The sequence below is a fragment of the Ambystoma mexicanum genome, chromosome 3p, assembly GCF_040938575.1.
Source record: "Ambystoma mexicanum isolate Mex_15411 chromosome 3p, UKY_AmexF1_1, whole genome shotgun sequence".
Taxonomy (NCBI): Eukaryota; Metazoa; Chordata; class Amphibia; order Caudata; family Ambystomatidae; genus Ambystoma; species Ambystoma mexicanum.
The window spans coordinates 432432256-432452937 of NC_090925.1; the positions used below are offsets into that span (position 1 = coordinate 432432256).

The 20682-nt window shown below is 47.8% G+C and overlaps 1 protein-coding gene across 1 annotated transcript in view; it reads right to left on the bottom strand.

Moving 5' to 3' along the window:
* The window catches only part of RTF2 (replication termination factor 2), a 766115-nt gene that overhangs the window by 253496 nt on the left and 491937 nt on the right, over nucleotides 1-20682 (bottom strand). The window contains exon 6 of the mRNA XM_069651115.1: nucleotides 3913-4026. Coding sequence (XP_069507216.1) covers nucleotides 3913-4026 — 114 coding nt within the window. The remainder of the gene's footprint in view (nucleotides 1-3912; nucleotides 4027-20682) is intronic.

Genomic DNA, 20682 nt, shown 5'->3' on the forward strand with positions numbered 1-20682 from the left:
CTTTCCAAACAATAGATCCGGCTCCACCGGCTTATCTATCAATGATGCTTGAGTCTCGGCCTTGAAACCAGACTGCCATAGCCAAGCATGCCTCTTGATGACCGTGCTTTCAGCAATTAATCTGCCGGCGTTATCCGCGGCATCAAAGGTTGATTTTAAAATGCAACCTGACACGGCTCTCCCCTCTGCCGAAACTCGTGCCAATTGGCTCTTTAAGGGTTCTGGGGCGGAGTCTATGAGAGCCGCGACTTCTTCCCACAGGTGGCAGTTGTAACTAGCCAGCAGGGTGGTGGAGTTGGCAATCCTTGCCTGGTAGGCGGAATTGGAGGCTACTTTCCTGCCCAAGCCATAAATAATCTTTCTCTCCTTGTTGGGGGGAGCTTCGGACGATGATAAGGGTGTTCCTGCCCTCTTATGGGTGTTTGTAACAACCAGGGAGTCGGGTTTGAGATGTCCCCTTATGTACAGTGGGTCAGATTGGGCTGCCCTGAAAAGCTTTTCAATTCTGGGGTTTACTGCCCTAGTGAGATTGGGGTTAACAAGGGAAGGGTCTATCCTCCTTTGTATTGATTTAAGGATAGGGATGGCCTGAACAACAGGTCTCCTTTCTCCCACCAATTCCTCTGCAAAGTCCCTCCTTTCCTGAGCACCTAGGGTGTCAATGTGGAAGTGCTGTGCCGCTCTCGAGAGGACCTCATTTAGGAGAGGCTGGTTGTCGACAGGGGAGTCGGTAACAGCGGGCTCTTTCTCTACCGGGGAATCTACCCTGTATGTATCTGGGTCATCGTCCTCCTCCTCCTCTTGGTCCTCATCATCCCCATAATAGCCCGTCCCAGTTTGTTCTTCGAACATGCCCACGTCTGGATCCTCACCAAAGGATGGATCTTCCTGATACTGAGAATAGGGCTGTATATAGAAGGGGTCTGAAGACTGAGTTGGTGCTTCACCCCGAGACTTCTTACTTGGGGGTATAGGATCCTTAGAGCCTAAGGGAGTTGACCCTTCTGGGGTATAAGAGAGAAAGTGTTCCGGGTTTTTGGGGTAGAAATCTGCCAATGATGACATCCTTGACATTACTCTGTCGATGTCATCACTGGACCAGTCCCTTGAACTGGGAATAACTATTCTGGAGTGCTTTCCCTGTTTTATCCTGACTAGACCTACTGGCCTGAACAGGGGCATTAGGGACAAGAGACTGAGACTTGTCCGTCTGTTTAGGTGGAGTACAATGTAGTTTAGGAGTGGAAGTAGGCTGGGACTGCTTACTTCGTTGTTTTCCCCCCTCCCCGCGGGTGGAAGAGTGTTTCCCCGATTTTTGGGCCCTGTCAGAGCTTTTTCGATGCCTGGCACCGAGATTCGGGGGTAGAGTCCCTGTCTCTGGAGAGTGTAAGGGATTCGGTAGCAGCCTTCGCGCTGCCTGCAGACGCCGACTCCTGGAGTGCGGCGTCGTCCTCCGACGACCGAACCTCAGTCACTAAGGGGAGCGAGGAACTCTTAGCAACAGTGGAGGGTTGCCTGGGGTCATGATGCGATCTCGAACGCGAACGCCCAGAGGACACTGACTCGGTGGACCGTTCTCTACGTGCCTCTTTCCGAGAACTCGACGTGGCCGTCGAGTCTCGGTTGGACCTTTGTTTGCTGGAAGTGGTGTGGGTAGCGCTCGTGTCGCCGGGTGTCTTCCCCATAGCTGCCCTGCCGGACAACCTTCCGAGGACGGGGACTTGCGCTTGGCTGTCCATCGATGCCACATTGCCCTCGCCGTCCGAAAGTACGGCGTTGCTGCCTTCGCTGAAGGCACCCTCCGCGGCCATGGCCTCTTGTCGCCTGGCGTGGTGGGCCCAACGCTTTGTCAAACGGTCCTTAAGGGTCTTCGGTTTGAACCGACTGCACGCTCTGCAATTCGCCTCGGAGTAGTCCCTCGGCAAGCAGAGGTTACAGGTGGCGTGTCTGTCAACCCAAGGATACTTGCGGTTGCACTTGGGGCAAAATTGAAAAGGGGTACCCTCCATACGCACCCTGTCGCAGCGGGCTTGGAGTGTAGGAATATAAGTAATGTACCTATATTAATCAGAGTGTAGGATATGTGCCACCCCCCACTCTCCCTACTTGCAGGGCCGAGGCCAGAGGCCTTCCGAGGCCCAAATCCATCGCTGTAGTTCGATGGTTGACTTTTCTCCGATCCGGCGTCGAGTGTCAATGTTCGTAGACTCGACGTATAGGTGGAATAAACAGGGAAATATATAACAATATTTGCAGAAATCTGACTAAGTCAGGGAACTCCGCTCAGTGCTTCCGACCAGCATGGCGGAAAAAAACAATCTGAGGGTCCTAGACGCGTGAGTGATCATGGGTATAGTGGATGTCACAGTAGGGATAGTATTACTGGCACGCCCTGTGTCGACGACCATTTTCGAGTTTCGAAAAACAAACTGTAATACTCTGCAGCTTCCACTAGATGTCGGCCTATGCACAGCATGTGATCTAAGCAGATGCCACAAGCCTCAGAAACTATTATATCATTATGATAGTCTCACCAGGTAGATGCCGATTAAACGTGGCATAGGTCGACTCTGACGTCAGAGGCCGTCTTGTCGATGAAGACGAGCTGCAAGTCCGATGCTAATGGGCAGCGAAGACCGGTATGAGTGGGGAGGGCGATACCGAGCACACGGGTTCAGGGGTTTTGAGCAGCTCGTAGCACGCTCGGTCAGCTCAGTCAGGAGCCTTAGTGTGTGTCTTGGGGGTGTGCCGGCTTCGCCTACCGGCGCCTTCCGATAGGCTGTAAGAATCAGAAGGTAGCCAATGGAAGGTAGCTACTCCGGCAAAGCAACAAAGTAGGAAGGTGAGAGGATGCCTGGCAGATATTCACTCGGTTCATGTTAAAATGGAAGTCATGGAGACCACTTAAATATAGTGAAGAAATGTTTGCAAGCGCCATGTTATCGGCAGAGGTTGTAAAAGCCATGAGGCTTACCTCCGGGCTGATGGACACTTGAATAAAAGTATGCTGCTTGGATTACAGTGCTGCAGTGAGAGGGGAGCTCCTGCTCCGGCTCTCCGACGGGGACTCTAATCGGTGCTGCCTAGGACGGAGCCTAATGTGTGCCTTGAGGGTGTGCCGGCTTCGTCTGCCGGCGCCCTCCGATAGGCTGTAAGAATCAGAAGGTAGCCAATGGAAGGTAGCATCTCTGGCAAAGCAACAAGGAAGGAAGGTGAGAGGATGCCGGAATCGGCCATCTTGGAATGGTCGTCACGTCGTGTAGGTTTGAACAGCAAATTCGGTTTCCACGTTGCAATAGCTTCAAACCTGGCAGATATTCACTTGCTTTCTAGTTAAAGTGAAAGTCAGGGAGACCACTTAAATATAGTGAAGAAATGTTTTCAAGCGCTGTGTTATCAGCAGAAGTTGTAAAAGCAACGAGGGCTTACCTCCGGGCTGATGGACACTTGAATAAAAGTAGGACGAGAAAATAGAATGTCAATAAGGAAAAATAGATGAATGTAATGTCCAACATATATTTCACACTTGGGTATATTGGATTAAGACCAGAAAGTAAAAGAGGAAAAGACGCATTTTTCACCAATAAAACCTCTGTATGCTTTCCCTCTCAAGGCAGAACGTGCTTGAGTAGACTTGTGTCTTCATAACATATTTCAATAATGGAATGGTGCTGTCCAATTTACTGCTTAAAATCTTTTGGGTCCTTGTCAATCCAACAGCAAAAGTGGAGACACTATACGCTTTATGAAACACTTCATAGGGAGAACTGCACCGGAATGGTTACCCGAGGCGAACTCGGGTGGCTGTAGACATTCGGTGGGCAGGACCCATAACCCTTCTACTGTTCCAATACACAGATGGCACCAACATTCAGTTACATGGAAAAGTTAAAAAGTTAAGGCACACAGTACCCTTTCCTGTTTTGCCTTTTGTCGTCTCTCTTCCATTTTCGTTTTCAGTAATGCCACTTCCTCTTTACTGCCATTCAATATTATGATGTCATCTTCATGGAAAGTGCTTCCACACTAAAATGGAAACGTGAGAAAAACCTTTACATTTATGAAAAGATTATACAAATCGGCATCTGTAAACATTAAACTGCACTTATATACTAATAAAACATGAAAGGCACTTCAAAGAACACATTTCAAACAAGTGAACCGCATAAGGCAAGGTAGCCTTCAAGGAAGCAAATGTGCTTTTCTTAAAACAAAATAAATCCTGCACCCATAATTATGCAAGCGCTATAATAGGGGACATACAAACCGAGGTGACCCTTAGATGTTTTTGCAACGACAGGGGTAGGTAGCGTTATCTGTAACAAGAAATACTGTACTTCCTTAATCAATTTATGATTTTTTTGCAAAACACTAATGCACGCGATCCAACTGTTTAAAAAATAATATGCATACACCTTTTAGATTGTTTATGAATGATATTTTAGAATTTCCAAGATGGTGAACAGCCTCCCTCTCAAAATCAATCCGAAGAACTAGCCCCACTGATATTTAGTCTGCGTGGTGGGGCTATTCACAAAGATTTTTCCTGAAATCGCTATGATGAATATTAAAAATGCAGAGATGTAAATTATCCATGTCACTGTAGAGTCACTGAACATGCAGAAACAAATCCATAGATTAACCAATAAAACGTCAGCCCACAAGTATATACTTCACTGTGATGCATGAATTTCTATCGCCATAGAAAGCTGTTAAGAAATATTTTCTTTTTGCACCTTTTCCACCATACATTTCTATGGAACCCCATTATCTTTTGCTTGTTTTGAACTCTGTCCTGACTTTTTGGAGGTCAGTAACGCCCTCTGATTTGCCCTTTCCTGTTTTATTGATTCTTATGGGGAAACTGACAACTCCCCAAGACTTCTGCATTTAACGCAAATGACTATTAGAGGTGGCCAACATCCTAAATTGGCAGTGCCAAGAGATTGTCGCTTGTTCTTTGGCCATATTGTTCTTTGCCATTCTTCCTGCCTGCACATGTCAGGAAATGTCTTATATAGAAATCCCTTTCCTGGGGAACGCTTTGGCCTTCACTGGCAAGGGGGCTTTGTGTGTGTGTGAGTCAGAGGAGGGTGCTGGGACTGTCTGATCCCAGTCCACTTCATCTGGTGGAGAAAGTCTGTTGCTGGACAGACGTGATGACCAGTGGTTGTCCATGATTGGACAAACCTGGGCTGTTCGAATGTTGCAGATCCTCACCATTGGTGGGTATTATAGGAGGGCTCCTGCAACTGTTCATCAGATCAGCATAGGAACCAAGCCTTCTACAAAGAAGAGCATCCAGCGGACAACCCGTGGATGACGCCTGCAGCTGACCAGCATCGACTCCAGTGATTGGCTCAGAGAAGCCCTGCTCCTCTGTGTAATCCCAGAAGACCCTTGTTGTGCTTTAACGCCAAGACTGGTCAGAACAACCTGTCTCGACCCACCCTGGAGGATCTGTGCCTTCTGAGTCGTCAGAAGTGTCCCTGGACCAACCGGTGAACTGACTAGCTCTGTTCTGGGCTGCCTCGCTGCTGCAGTCGCCGTTCCGAGCAGAGCCTTGGAACTTTGCAGCTCTTCAGCTTGTGCCGCAAGTCAACTTTCCTTGCATTTTCAGCCGTATAACTCCAAGGGAAGCTCCATTGGGACCGCTTCAGTGTTCGCTGCTTTACGATCGCCTGTCGCAGCCCGACTGTGGTGACCTTTGTTGAAACACTCCTTCAATCCTGTGAGGTGTTATGAGGGTGTCTGCATAGCAAACGTCTTCATCTTTCAGTGTTTTGGGTCTACAACTGGAAGCTGACAAACAGATTTCTGTGCACTGCGACCAACTGAAACTGAATACTGATGCTTAAAGTGACCTCTGAACTCGCAACCCCTGTGCCTCCCTCATCTGAGCCAAGCGCAGAAGAGTGTGTCCCCAACGGATTCCGGAAGACCTGTATTGGTATCTGAAAGAACAGGAGTCAAGGGTGTAAGTGAACATACCCGTTTCTGTCCACCACAGGGTTAACATTGGGCTTAAGCCCTTGACCCTAACTCCCTCTGAATTAGCCTATGGTCGTCGAACCTGGGTTAACAATCCTTTCCTAGGTCTTACCTGGTGAATAGGATAGAGTGGGGTACCTACCTGAATTTAGTTAAATACTTATTTAACTTTTTCAAACTTTCCAAAGCACCACCACAGCCCACTGCATCATATCTGAATACCCTTATATATATTGAAACTTGTCACTTTTGTGCACAATGCCTCATGCCAACCTAGGGTTGGACTTCATAAGATTGAGGAAAGCTTTACCTGTGCTTATTCAGACAATTTTTACCTATTTTTCTTGCATCTGACTACTAGCCTGTACCACACTGGTAACTAGTTCATATGCAATTCCCTTCTCCCATTTGTGAATGTATATATGTGTTATAGATGGTTTTATGAAGCAATACCTACCTGTGATTCTTATATGTCTAGTGTGTAATTAAAGGCCTAATAACTATTTTTATATACTTATTGTTTAACCATCATTAGTGGTGTTGGTTCTGTGTGGACTCATTGCAGCCTTAGACCACTCTCACACTTTTCCTGAGATTAAGCCTTGACTGCTCGCCTAACTTACCTTGATTGGGTTTTGGCCAACCTCTCTGCGTTTTCCATGTTTAGCATATATAGGGTGGTCTCCCAAAATTCTCCCACCAGGGCCAATTTTGGAAATCCATCTTAACAAAACCCATCTCACTTGTGCAAATCAGGCACTGCACTTTATAAGAAACAAGAAACCGGTAGTTGCTCCTGATCCCAATAGAACCTTGCAGAGAACAAGAAAACTACAGGCCTACTGGAGATACACTGCTGCCCCCTGAGATCCACTATCAACCACGTGTGAGCCCCCTCGTTCAGCTCCTGCTTCATAGAGAACCTACCCTTGTTTACAGCTGGCAACGCCTGCAAAAACCTGCACTGTGACCCTGGTCTGGATAATTAATTGTGCATCTGGACTCACCCGTGCTGCAGCTGTGTCCTGCCCAGCCTTGTGATGCAATACCTGTCTGTCATAACTATCATCTGCAGCAGCCTACTCCATTCTCCCGTGACAAACTTCTCCCACAACCGCTTTCCATCAGGTGCCACCAGGTCCATGTCCGAGAAGGCTTGAAAGATCACATTTTCAGATAAAGAGCTGTGGGTCAGCTCGACAGTTTTGTGCATGACACCGATCTCTTCAGGTCGCTAGTGAAGAAATGTCCACTGTGCATGAAGACTAACCTTTGGGGGAACATCTGTTTGCAGGTCATGCAATAGCCATTTACAAAGTTGAAGATATTAAAAAGTTCTGGAATGATTTAAAGAAGCACACCCACTGCCACGTGTCGGACCATCTGCCAGTCCCTTGCCACAAGATGTAAACTATCACTCCAACTGAATCAGAGGCCAAGAAGGTCTCCACAGGCATCACTGAACTGGCAGACTGCAAGGGAGTTGCGGGCTTTGAGGCAGAAAGAGACCGACAGATGAAGCAAAAAATCAATAAAGACAGTTTTCCTCCAACCAAAAAATAATTATGTGACTCTGGACTGCAGGGCACAAAGGGGATAAGAAGGCATTGGACACAATCTGTTCAGGTGTAGCTAAATATATTTTACACAAAGCAAATTGCTCATTACACAATGTGTCTTGTCATGTAATCGTTGGACTTGGGCATCACCTGCATACCTTTTGCTCTCAAAGTTCCCCTAAAAATGTCAGGTTAGAAAAGTAATTAAAAAATCGGTGACATAGGGATTCCAAGATGGCGGCTAGACGGTGAGGATGTGCGAGTAGTCGGCTCCGTCCCCTGAAGAGGCCCTAACACTGAAGCAGGGATTGGGAAGCGGCTTTCCCAGCCTCAACAGCAACTAAAAGCACCTTCACAAGCACCCGAAAAGAAACGTCAGGAATTGCGGCACAAGTCGCCAAGCGAGTAAGGAGCACCCAGTGGGTGCACGGAGATCCGTGAACGGGCCTCCGAACTAGACAAGCAGCGGAAGAGCTACAGGCATCTCAAAGGGTAGACGAGGTGCAAAAGATGGGTGAAAAAGGGACAATCCACAGCTAAGCAGCAAACCGGGAACACGGCTCAAACGGTTTAGGGTCAAAGATTCGGATACAAAGGTTCGAATAACAATACATTTGAGTCAAAAAGACAGAGAAAAAAAAGACCAAATGCACTTTTTTTGGGCGGGGGTCCCCCCCAAACCGCTGTTTTTTTGGACAAAAACATTTTTACCTATACCAAAACCAAAAAAAAATACATTAAAAAAAAAGGCCTTCAGTCTTTTTTTTCAGTCCTTTTCACTCAAATGTATTGCATTCGATCCTTTTGTTTTTGAATTAATGACTGAACACCGGCTCAAACTACTGTGCTATACAGGACAGTTCAGAAAGTCAAGTGGTTCCGTCCGGCTCTCAACTAAAGACGCTGAGACATTGCGGCTCCCTCGGGGACTGGCGAACAACCCCCGCACCCCGCCCCCAGTGGTCCACATGGCCCACCACCAGATCTGAAGGACCAGAGAAGCCATCTGCACGCCTCAGCAGAACCGGACCACCACTTGGCAGGTGGCGGCTGCAATACAGGGGAAGTCCAACGCAGCAGCAGCCCCCTGTTGAGCGCCCCGCTGCTGGCGCTCCACTCAGTGGGGGAAGGTAGAACCCGGCCCGCTCAGAGCCCCCCCCCGGGAGGCATCACACCCCCACGGTGTGGCAACCCGGGAAATCCAACGGGGCCATTCCGATCACGGCTCAAACACGCGCAGCACCAGGGGCCCAGCCAGCTACAGCAACCGCTCCCCAGAACAGTAAACATTCACGGAAAGCCTGTGCGGGCTTCTCTCAAGGTCCTGAACCCCCCCCCACCCCATTCTAGGGATTACCAGCATCACTCCCGGGCCCCTGGAGTGGAAAGGGGAGCCGGGCCAATAGCAAGGGGAGTGGGATTCCAACCAGAAAACCGGGTCCCCCAAAGACTCACAGCTCCAGCATCCACATCACCTCCGGAGCCCCACAGGATCTCTGAGGCCTCGCCGGGGCCTCGAGAATACACCCCCAAATAACACACTCAGGGGCGACAACAAGGCAACGGGCGGCCCAGGAGGTAGGCCCACACCAGAACACCAGATGCAGGTGACGCAGAGGAGGTCCACAGACCACCAACCAACCCTTCTGTGGAGACCACAAAGGCCCAAGCCAAGGGGTGGGCCTGTGCGCAAAAGTAGTTGGAGATACCCACATCAACAGACATACACGATGCCGGGAGCTAAAGGGAAAAAAACACCCATCAAGAGAACCCATGCTATTACAGGCCGAGAAAACCCCGTCCAACTCTGCTGGGCTAAAGAATCGGATCCCGGGGACCAATAAGGCAAACCACAGAAGCTCCCGAACATCCCTGAAAACGACCTGGGCACCTCACCCCCCAGAATGGCCGCCTCGAAAGCCGATATGGAAGCCTACTTCCTCAAGTTTCAGGAGAAACTCAAAGTTATGTTTCAAATGCAATTCACCTACTTCATGCTGGAAATGAAACAATCCATCATGGACATAAAAAGAGGTGTTGCAGCCCTCGAGTAGAAGACAGACACCATCAAAAGGGCCCTACAGGAAGTAGTAGAGGACACCCGCAAAATGGACATGGCCCTGGAAGACCTAGCCAGGGTAACCCAAAACATGGAAATACAATGGAAAGACCTAGAAAAGAGGTCCCACAGGTCGAATATACGCATTCGGAACCTGCGGAGGTGATAAGTGACGCCGAGCTGAAGCCCACGGCCACACACATTTTCTCGAACCTCCTGGAGATGGGAGGGCCAGGGGAAATCCCAATCATCAGGTTCCATAGTACAGGCCCCAGACGACAAGAATCAGGTAGGCGAGGGACGTGGTGGTCGCCCTGGCAAGGTACCCCCAAAAAGAGGCCATCCTCTGCGCAGCTCGCCCATGGGAACCAATCACCTTCAATGGAGTGAAAATTCACCTATACCAAGATCTGGCACAGTCGACCCTTCAAAAAAGTATAGAAATGGGGGCATTGGTGAGACAGCTCAAGGCCAAACAAATCAAATATAAAGGGACATTCCCCTTTGGGCTCCTCTTCCAGTGGGAAGGCGGCAAGCACAAGATCAGAACAAGATGAGGGCGGCCGGGCATCACGGAACACGCCGCGGATACCCCAGCACCCTAAATCATGGGAATGGACACCAGTAAGGAGATGCCGTAGGAGGCCACAGCTACGGGGCCCACTTCATCCGAAAAGATAAGGATGCCGCTATCCCAGAAGAAAAATGACATCGGAACTGATAGCATCAACACGCAAACATGACGCCCAAGCCGGGCCTCAGTGGACAGAGGCGGCATATGGCCGAAAGAACTTGGAACCTCCATAGGGGTATTAGCACACCCATTAAGAAGGCCCTGGCAGGACCTGTGAGCGCAACTCCCAGGCATTCAACTTCGGAGACACATAGGTACTGTGACTCGCACAAGGGGAAAGGCGGGATTCGTTCAGTTGAGGGTTGTTGCTAACTTTTCCCTGGGCATTACTTCCAAGGCACACGAGAAATATCACATAGAATGGTGAAAATCCTCACGCTTAATATAAGGGGGCTAAACACTCCAGTGAATAGGAATTCGCTGGAAAGGCTATTGGCACATCACGCACCAGACATAGAAGCGCTCCAACAAACACATCAAGTGTGCCGACAGACCCCTGAAGTAGAGGCGATATCCACAGATATTCCAGGCGAACGCCCAGAGCAAGCTAGCGGGGCTCCTAATCGCAACGAAACAAGGCCTGGCAATGCACATAATAGCCACAAAGGCTGACAAAGAAGGGAGATACCCATTCGTTACCCTTCGAATAGACACAAAGGTACTGACCATAGCGACAATATATGCCCCTAACTCCGGGCAAGACGGCTTCCTAAGGACGATCTTAACAGAACTAGAAGTATTCAGTCAAGGGGAGATCCTGGTGATGGGAGACTTCAACTTAGCCTGGGACACAAAGAAAGATAGGAGCGCAAAACATGCACACTGCCCACCCCACCGCCACGTGCCTTAAAATAAACAAAATGGAACACCTCACTCTCCAGGATGTGTGGACATCATTGAAGGGCTCAGAGCCACGCTTTACATTCTACTCCCACGTACACCTCTCCTTCTCCCTCAGACTTCATTTGGTCCTCAACCACGCTCCTGGGCAAGATCACCCAGGTAGACATTCATAGCACTGCACTCTCAGACCACGCCCCCCCATATCCCGAACTCTCAATCTCCAACAGCCAAAGCGTGGGTGGTGGAGCAGGACCTTCGCCAAGGAAGTACTCACCTACTGAGTAATGAAGGAAGAGGCAGAAGCTAAGGTACCAGAAGCAGTAGTTTGGGACGCCTTTAAGGCCACGCTCAGGGGGAACTGATAGCTCTCCGGGTGCAGCGGCATAAGCAACTGAGAGCCTTGGAGACAGAGCTGAAGATGACCTTTGGAACATCATGGGTAAAATGGTCCAAGATCCCAGTAGAAAGCTGCAAAGGGAAACCTACACCTCCTTCAGACTAGGAAGGCAGAACGAAATCTCTAAAAGTTAAAACAGAGATACTACGTACACGCTAACATGGAAGAGAGGCTGAAGCAGCATCCCAAATAATCCAAGGGATCGTTAACCCACAAGGTATTAAGGTGAGCACCACCCCCAAAATAACGGACCAATTTGTAAATATTTACTGTGCACTTTATACATCGGACAAACCCAGCGACATACAGCAAAAAACATACCTTAACTCACTCCTTATAGCTGCCCCACGAGACGGAGAGGGTAGGAATCCTTCTCCCCCACCACCACCAGCTACTCTCCTGCTTCCCGCCCTAACTGACATCGAGCTACTTCCACGAGCGACGCGAGCGGTGGACCGTAATTTACCAGGATAAGACATCCTGACCTTGATGCGCCTCCCAGTTGTATTGGTGAACATTTCCCGAGCATGCATACATCTTTAAGCATTTATGTGCGCGAATCTGTCATCAGATCAGCTGTTTCCTACAGCAGCCTGATTCTAAAATGGCCGGCGCAACGCGGGGCCATACCGAGGCTACTTACCGTTGCTAAGCAACGGGCCTCCTTTTGTCTCCAGCAACATCTGCCGGCAGGCGGAAGCCGGCCCTCACACAAGAAGGCCCGGCATGAAAAGGCCCTGTTCTGCGCCTGTTATGCGCACCGTTTCTATCTTCGGCGACAGTATAAGGTATGATCCCACCCTGACTTCTAATCCTGCTTCATCATTGCCCGCTGTGCAAACGTACTACTGCATGCAAGACAGTGAACTGGCCCTACTATTCCCCCTACCAGCAATCTAAAACTACTGAGCTGACACGAACGTGGAGCCAAATGCTCCTCCACCTGCCCAAACACCCTTGCCCACATTGCAATCCTGAACTTTAAGGACACCTAGTGAACCAGCCAGCCAACTCCCATCCGACTCGAATGACAATGCTGTCTAGCCCTTGTAACTAGATACTACTAACCTGTATGACCAGATAGCCGCCTTCTTAACCCAAAATGGGTTTCATACAAATGTTTCATGCAATTGTCCCAGGCCTGATTATATGCATTACAACCCACCCTTGCAATCTTCTTACTAGCCTACCTATGCAATAGATACTAGCCTACCTGTGCAATTGATCCTAGCCTACCTGTGCAATTGATCCCAGCCTACCTGTGCAATTGATACCAGCCTACCTGTGCAATTGATACCAGCCTACCTGCGCAATTGATCTCAGCCCACCTGTGCAATTTATTTTAGCCTACTCCAGCCCACTAGTGCAATTGATGTACAATTAATACTAGCCTGCTACTAGCCTATAAAGTGAATTTGACCTGACCCAAAACACCAACTGAGATTTCACGGCATAGCCCTGAACATGCTTGACAAATTGAGAACCCAACCCTTAGCATTTACACTTGGCCTCCTAGTCACTATGGCTCTAGCCACCCTCCTAACGTGCCCTCCTCTGGATAGAAATATGAGACTTAGATCCAGACTATCCCGGCTCTATGATCCTAAAAACACTAATAACCGTACAGTGTTACCCACTCCTAATAACCGGAATCCTACCAATATAGTAAATAAAAAACTCTGCAAGTGCTAATAAACCAGAAACCAAACTTACCCCTCACCCTACAAATAAAGGCACACTATCTCTATCTGGATCACTCATCGACGCCAGATCCCTAGTAGCCCATGCTTCTGAAATTGCAGACACATTACACAATGAGAATCTAGACCTACTAGCCGTAACTGAACCTTGGCTCCATGATGCTGCAGGTCCTAAGCTTATGATAGCAATACCCGAGAGTTACCAGATACTCAGAGTGGATAGACCTAACTCTCGTGGTGGCGGCCTAGCCATCTCCAAAACCAGCCTTTCCATTAGACTTGTCACGCCTCCTACATGTCCCTCATGCGAAGTGCTCCCGGCTAAACTTCCCCTATCTAACAACCGTACCTTAACGATCCACCTGATATACAGACCTCCTGGTCCACTAGTGTTAGGCAGAAACCTGTGCAGTTCCCTTAGGGAACACTGCAAAAGATTTAAGACTACAGGTATAGCAGTAAACCCACTTGGTAGCAGTCTGTACCACCCAGATTTACCTGGTAGCTGTGGCTGAGCAGTCAGACTTCCCTCAAGAAGAGTTAGGCAGTATGCGAAGTATACACAATAGGTACCTAAACACAATAGTACAAGCAAACACTGACCAGAGCTTGGTTTCAAAAGTATATAGTTATTTATTTTAAGAACACATAAGTTGGAAACACTCTAGCAATATATAGTAAAACACTTCAAACACAGTTAATATGGAAAGCAGTCCCAACCCTTATTCCCATCTAGACAACTCTAGGTTAACGTCACATAATTCAAACAGAGGTGAGTGCTTAACTTTAGATGACACTCTAGTAGGTTCAAAGAAGGGAGAGAAAAAGCAGGAATAGGCGAAACACACTACTCTAAGGTCAAGAACACTTTCAATAGGCTCAAAGAAGCATAAAGTCACAGGTGAGCAAAAGTCACTAGGCAGGGCCCACTCTTAGAGCAGACAGAGCGAAAATGTGCCCAAGATCACACTGTTATTAGGGATTTAGAGTCTTGCAAAGAGTTCAGGCGGAGTTTAGAGAGGCTTAGAAAGTTTAGCCAGGGTGTCCCAGGCACTCCCAGGTTCGAAAGCCAGGGGCTAAAACTACCCCGTATAGTCGGTGGCAAGGGAAGCCAGGCGGAACACGGTACCTTAGACGGGAAGGATCCTCCAGCGGTGGCAGTTGTTCCAGGCAGTGGCAGCAAGGCTCGACGTCGGTCAGGGGAGAAGAAGTTCTCGCTGAAGAGCAGAAGAAGAAGGTCGTTGCACTGCCCGGGAAGAAACCAGCCGCGGAGTCCTCCGGTTAAAGGGTTGTACCGACTTTCGCGGTTGTGGTAAAAGTGTGGTATTCCGGTTGCCGGGGTGCTTGGCACGGGCAAGGCGGCCACGAGATACCTCGAAGAAGCGAAAAGAAGGTGAAAACTGGTTGTCCCCACCAGTCAAGGGAAGGAGCCACTCCGTTAAGAGTTCTCCTCGGTCGTTGGGAAAAGTGGTGAGACGGTTCAGCAGGACTCCACCGGGTGGTGTCGTCGCAGCAGGTCGGCTCAGCTCTTCCCTCGTCGGATTCTTGGTCCTGTGGCGACTTCTGAAGTTCCAGTCCCCAAAGCCCTGCTTTTATGCAGCAAACCCCCATTCACCGAGCCTAGCTGTCACTCAAACATGCTAAGTGGTGAGCCGGCCGGCTCACCACTTGGGCCAATCAGGACGGAGTGCGACTTGAGTTACCAAGGTAACTCAGTCCAGGGTGCCTAAATCCCCCTCCACCCCTCCTAAGTACCCCAGACAGAGTGGCACCACTTTGGAGGGCTTCTGTGGAGAAGCCCGCCAAAAGTGGGACAAAGGGCTCCACTTCGGGTCAGAGTTACAGAGGCGAACGCCAACGCCATTTTAGAATCAAGTTTTGGCAAAAAATCCCAACCGGAGTTATAATAATAAATATATAAACCGGCGGTATGTTTGAGGCTACCGTAAATAAATAATTAAATGTGTTAGCCTAAAACAATGGGAAATCCCATAGGAAAATATTTGCGGTCGAATATAAAAAGTAGTTTCCACTGCCACCAGCCAAAACTCGATCAGGGGGGACGGAGACGTGCCCCCTTGACTAACAGACCCTGGGGCAATCGAATTGCCCCAGCCAGTACGTCCACAATATGATGGTTTGTACTGGTTCTGTTCAGGATTTAAGACTAGTAAAGTCTTTGGTGACTTTACATGCCCTGGGAGACAGTAGTCAGTCCCAGGGTATGGAGTCTATGTTGGGGAGTCCCTAGGACACCCCTGGGTTACGGCACAGAGGGTGCTGTGTAACCCACATCACAAAAATACATGAGGCCCTATGGAGTAAAAGACCCCATAGCCCATTCAACACAAGGTTTAACCAAGAAAACACACTTCAACATGCCCAAGGGTGAGGGTAAAAGAGTCTCACTCTTGGCAGGAGAAAAAAAAAGAAACCCTAGAAATCCAGCAAAGCTGCTGGGGGACTCACTAGGTAGGGAAATTCAGCCTAAACAGAGAATTCTCCCTAACAACTAGGAACCTTTGAGGAGGACCTTACAGATATCATAGCCAACAACAATAAAAACTACTCACAAACCCTGCTGCTGGGAGATTTCAACCTCGACTTCAATGAGGCTGGAAACAAACAAGCCCAAGCCATAGCTGCACTTCTCAAAGATCATGGACTCTCACAAAAAGTCCTATCCCCCACCCATATCAAAGGCAGAACACTGGATTGGTTGGCTGACTTGAACCGTAACATTACTATTACAGATAGTATTACAGATAATGTACAGCAATTATGGACCGACCACCACCTTATTACTTTCTCAGACACACTCGACCTCCTTAGTCCTAAAACCATTGTTATGGCACCCCCACTCCCCACAAGAAGTAAACAGGCCATCACAGCAGAAAAACGACTCCCTCACCTCCTCCCATCTCTGAACAACGTTAATAATAATGCTGACCCTAAATCATTAGTAGACATTTTCAATACTGCCATGTCCCAGGCCTTGGACACCACCGCCCCACTTAAAATGCGCAAAGCCAGACAAAAATCCCACCTTAACGCATGGTTCACACCTCAACTTAAAGTGTTAAGATTACAAAAAAGAAAACTGCAAACCATCTGGCGCCGCTCCCCGACTACTGTCAATAAGGCTAAATTAACTCTCCAAACATTACAAAAAAGAAATAACCAACACGAAAAAAAAACATTCAATGAAAGAATTCCAAAAGCTAGCTCCAATACTAAGGAACTGTTTTCCATCCTCCGCGAAATGGAATCCCCAACTCCACCGGCAGACATTGTCCCCAAGAATAAGCCATGGTGCACTGCAATTCAAAAAGCCCTCTTAAACAAAATCACTACCCTCCAACAGAAAATGGCAATCAAAAAGGCCTCTCTGCCCCCCCCTGAGCAACTACCATCCCCTGACACAGGGCGTAACACAACTACACCATTTACCTTTAAAGAAATCTCTAACCTTGACACAGAAAAAATCATTCTCTCTTTAAAACCATCAAACTGCAAGGGTGACAGTTGCCCGGCACAAATTATAAAGGATGCTGCTAGAGACCTTGCCCCATTTATCTCCAAGCTCCTTAATGCTTCCTTTAAAACCAATACAGTACCTAATAACCTCAAAGAATCTTGGGTCCTCCCCTTGCTTAAAAAACAAACGCTAGACCCTACCATCCCCACCAACTATAGACCCATTACCACTGTCCTCTTTCTACTTATTTATTATTATTGATATAGTAGCCTATATTCAAATTCAGGAATACCTAGAAGATAATCATCTATTAGGATCACGACAGTCTGGCTTCCGCCCACTCCACGGAACGGAAACTGACCTGCTAGACCTTAAAACTCAAATTGACGAGTTGAAGGACAAGGGACAAACAGCTATGCTACTTCTCCTGGACACCTCTGCAGCGTTCGACCTAGTGGATCATGCAGTCTTATGCAACCACCTTAGGTCGGCGGCTCACTTTTCAGGGGAAGCCATAGCCTGCGTCCAATCCTTCCTGGCTAACAGGACAATGCAAGTCTTTTCCCCATTAACGGCTGCTGACCCAACCCAAATCTCCTGCGGAGTACCCCAAGGATCCTGTCTCTCACCCACTATGTACAACATTTTTACTAAGCCTCTGTTTGACAAATTGGACAGACTGGGTATCGCCTACACAAATTATGCAGGTGATACCGAGATCCTTATCCCCCTTTGGGGTAGGGATGTAACGGTATAACGGTATACCGTTAAAGATACCGTGAACCACTTAATTGAACAATAATAACCGTCACATTGTTTATACCGTTATACCGTTCATACCGTTAAGTGTGCTTTTCAACCTGATTTGGAAAGGCTGCAGTAAGCAATTGCTGCGCAGTCTTGGTTTTGCACTGTTGGATGTGCCGTCTGCCAAGTAGTTTCAGTTGGAGCAGTTTTTAATGCCATTCCATAAACCACACGTGCCTTACACAAAATCAATATGTTAGCAATAGGAAGAATAGATACAGTGCCAAGAAGGAAAAGGGTTTACTTTGGGGTGACGGCTTTGGGGTTTATATATTTATAATGGATAATGTTCTCTAAACATATGGCAATGGGGGATTTCGTTGGTTCTATCATTGAATTTACATATAATAAGTCACACTGCGAAATTCACTCATCTCTGTGGGTATTCCCTGCTGCCATACCAAAGGGTAACATGTCAGTGATTACTGAACACCTTTTGGCCTGCAAGTAAACTAAAGGCTGTAACGTAAAGAGAGAGTGCGCGCGCGTGCGTGTGTGTGTGCGCACAAGCGTATACTACCATCGCCCTCCATTGATCTGTGGCATGCAGGTTATCAAGATGGCAACATGTTCATCTTCACCAGTAGCCAGTGGGGGAGCAAAAAGCCTAAATGACCACTTAAGAAAAGCTATTCAGTTTGGTTTGCCAGTTGCAGCAGGCCTCCACCCCACCCACTCCTCTCCACACGTGTGTTTGTGTTTGGTGGAAGCAAGGCATTTCAGTGGAAAGTATGTTGAAAAGCCCAATTCTGGCCCTGGGTGCCTGGTTTTGTTTGTGATGATACATCTGTCAATTTATGACCTTTTAGAAAATATTTGTTAAGATTAGTTAAGTCCACCTGCTATACTGCGATAACCATGATATACCGTCATTTGGCAAGAAGGTTATCATACCGTGATAAAACGAATACTGTGACACCCCTACTTTGGGGCAACTTTTTGGAGGACACAGCCTTAGTAAACAGAGTATACCTCCTCATTCAGGCATGGATGGCATCTCATGGCCTCTGCCTGAATGACAATAAAACCAAGATACTAATCCTAGGCTCTGAAACTAACATAAAAATAACTCAGCACTAGTTTTACCGCCTTCAATATCGACAACAATCTCATCAAGGTGATGCCAGTGGTCAAGACACTAGGCTTCTATCTTGATGCCACTCTTTCCCTCAAGAAACAAGTCAATTCACTCGCATCCTCCACAGCCTACACCTACAAGTTTATCCGAGCATGTAGACCATTCCTCTCTACCTCGAGTTGCATCACCTTGGCCAATGCCCTCGTAATGTCGAGACTAGACTATTGTAATGCTCTCTACTCAGGTGCCAACAAAAATATCATCGACAAAATACAAAGAATGCAAAATAATGCCCTAAGAGCAGCTCTGAATATCCCTATGAGAGAACACATTTCAGATGCAAGAAGAGAGGTTCATTTGCTAAAAATATGACAGGATACTCCTAAAAACAGCCTCCCTCACCTCCAAAAACTTAAACAACTTAGCTCCACCCTACCTTGCTGAAAGGATAAACAGAAGATCGTCCACACGTCCAACAAGAGCAGCCAATGCCCACACCCTGGAAACGCCTAGATTTAAACGTGTTACAGCTGGAGGATCTAGCTTCCCAGTTATTGCAGCACAAACTTGGAATGCATTACCGCATGACCTCAGAAAGAAACAACCGTATCCTAAATTTAGACTCAATGTAATTAAATGGCTACGAACGAATGAATGCTAGCTTACCTTCTCGGTACCTTGCATTGTTGTCTCTGCTGCATGTCTCTAACCTTGCCTCCTTCCATATTCCATTGTACTATCCTGGCAGCATCTATTTTCCAACTGTTTTGTATATTATATGCTTCTTTGTACACATTCTGTAACTAAGCTTAAGTTGTCTTGACCTCTGCTGCGCCCGGCTACCCAAGGGTTTGGCGCACAATACCAAATAAACAAACAAACTCCTACTCCCCAAAATTACCCTGGAAGACCAGGCTACATTAGAGGCTGAGATCACGATAGAGGAAGTGGGACAAGCAATCAGGAGCCTACCCCTTGGGTACTCGGCAGCTTCTATAAAACATTCCAACAAGCCCTGCCATCAAGACTAACTTCACTATTCAACTCATTTAGGAACTACGGTCGCATCACCTGCACGATGGAAGAAGCTAAAATGATACTGTTCCCCAAACCAGCTAAAGACACTGCGCAATGCGGGTCATACAGGCACATTGGCCTCATAAATGTAGAGGCCAAGCTATACACCAAAATATTGCCTAACAGGCTGATACCCTTCTCCCACAGTTTATCCACCCCGACCAGCCTGGATTCAAACAAACACAGACAAACGCACGACAATATCCGCAGAGTCTGTCACATCATAGAAAAGATCCAATGGAAAAGGGACCCAGCCAGTCTCCTCTCCTTAGACGCCAAAAAGGCATTCCATAGTGTTGAGTGGTTCTTCCTTTTCAACACCACGGAGAAGATGAGATTCAGAGCAGGTTTTATAGATATAATCCACGCCAACTACCAGGACCCAACAGCATAACCCCTAATCAACACAGACCTCTCCCAGCCAATCAAAGTAGAGAGAGGTACCAAACAAGGCTACTCCCTCTACCCTCTCCCCTATGCCATCTACCTAGAACCCTTCCTAACAGCCCTCAGGACTAACCAATTAATACAGGGTATGCCGTTTTGGGAAGGAAGCACATACAGTCATGGCATACGCGGACAACATGCTCCTTGCAGTCTCAAACCCAGAAGCCTCTCTTGGAAGTAATACAGGAAATAAACAAGTTCGGGATGGTGGCAGGGCTGAAAGTTAATATTACAAAATCTGAAATCCTGAACCTCTCTCTGGGAGGAGAGGAGCTCAAACCGGATAAGAAGGTATCCCAAATCCGGTGGGTACAAGGTGGCATTAGACTCCTAGGGTTCAACATAACACACACACTGCAGGGGGTCTATCAAGCAAACTACCCTCCTCTGTTAGCACTCCTCAAGAAACAGCTACATCAATGGGGGCCGCTATTTGTGTCCTGGTTGGGCCAGATAAACGCCCTCAAAATGGTACTTCTCCCCAAGCTCCTATGTTTTCCAGGCACTTACGATCCCAGTTCCGGAATCCTTCTTTCGAGCACTACACCGACTAATAACCCCATACATCCCGAACAATAAATCGCCCTGCATAGTCCTGAAAACAATGAAGCT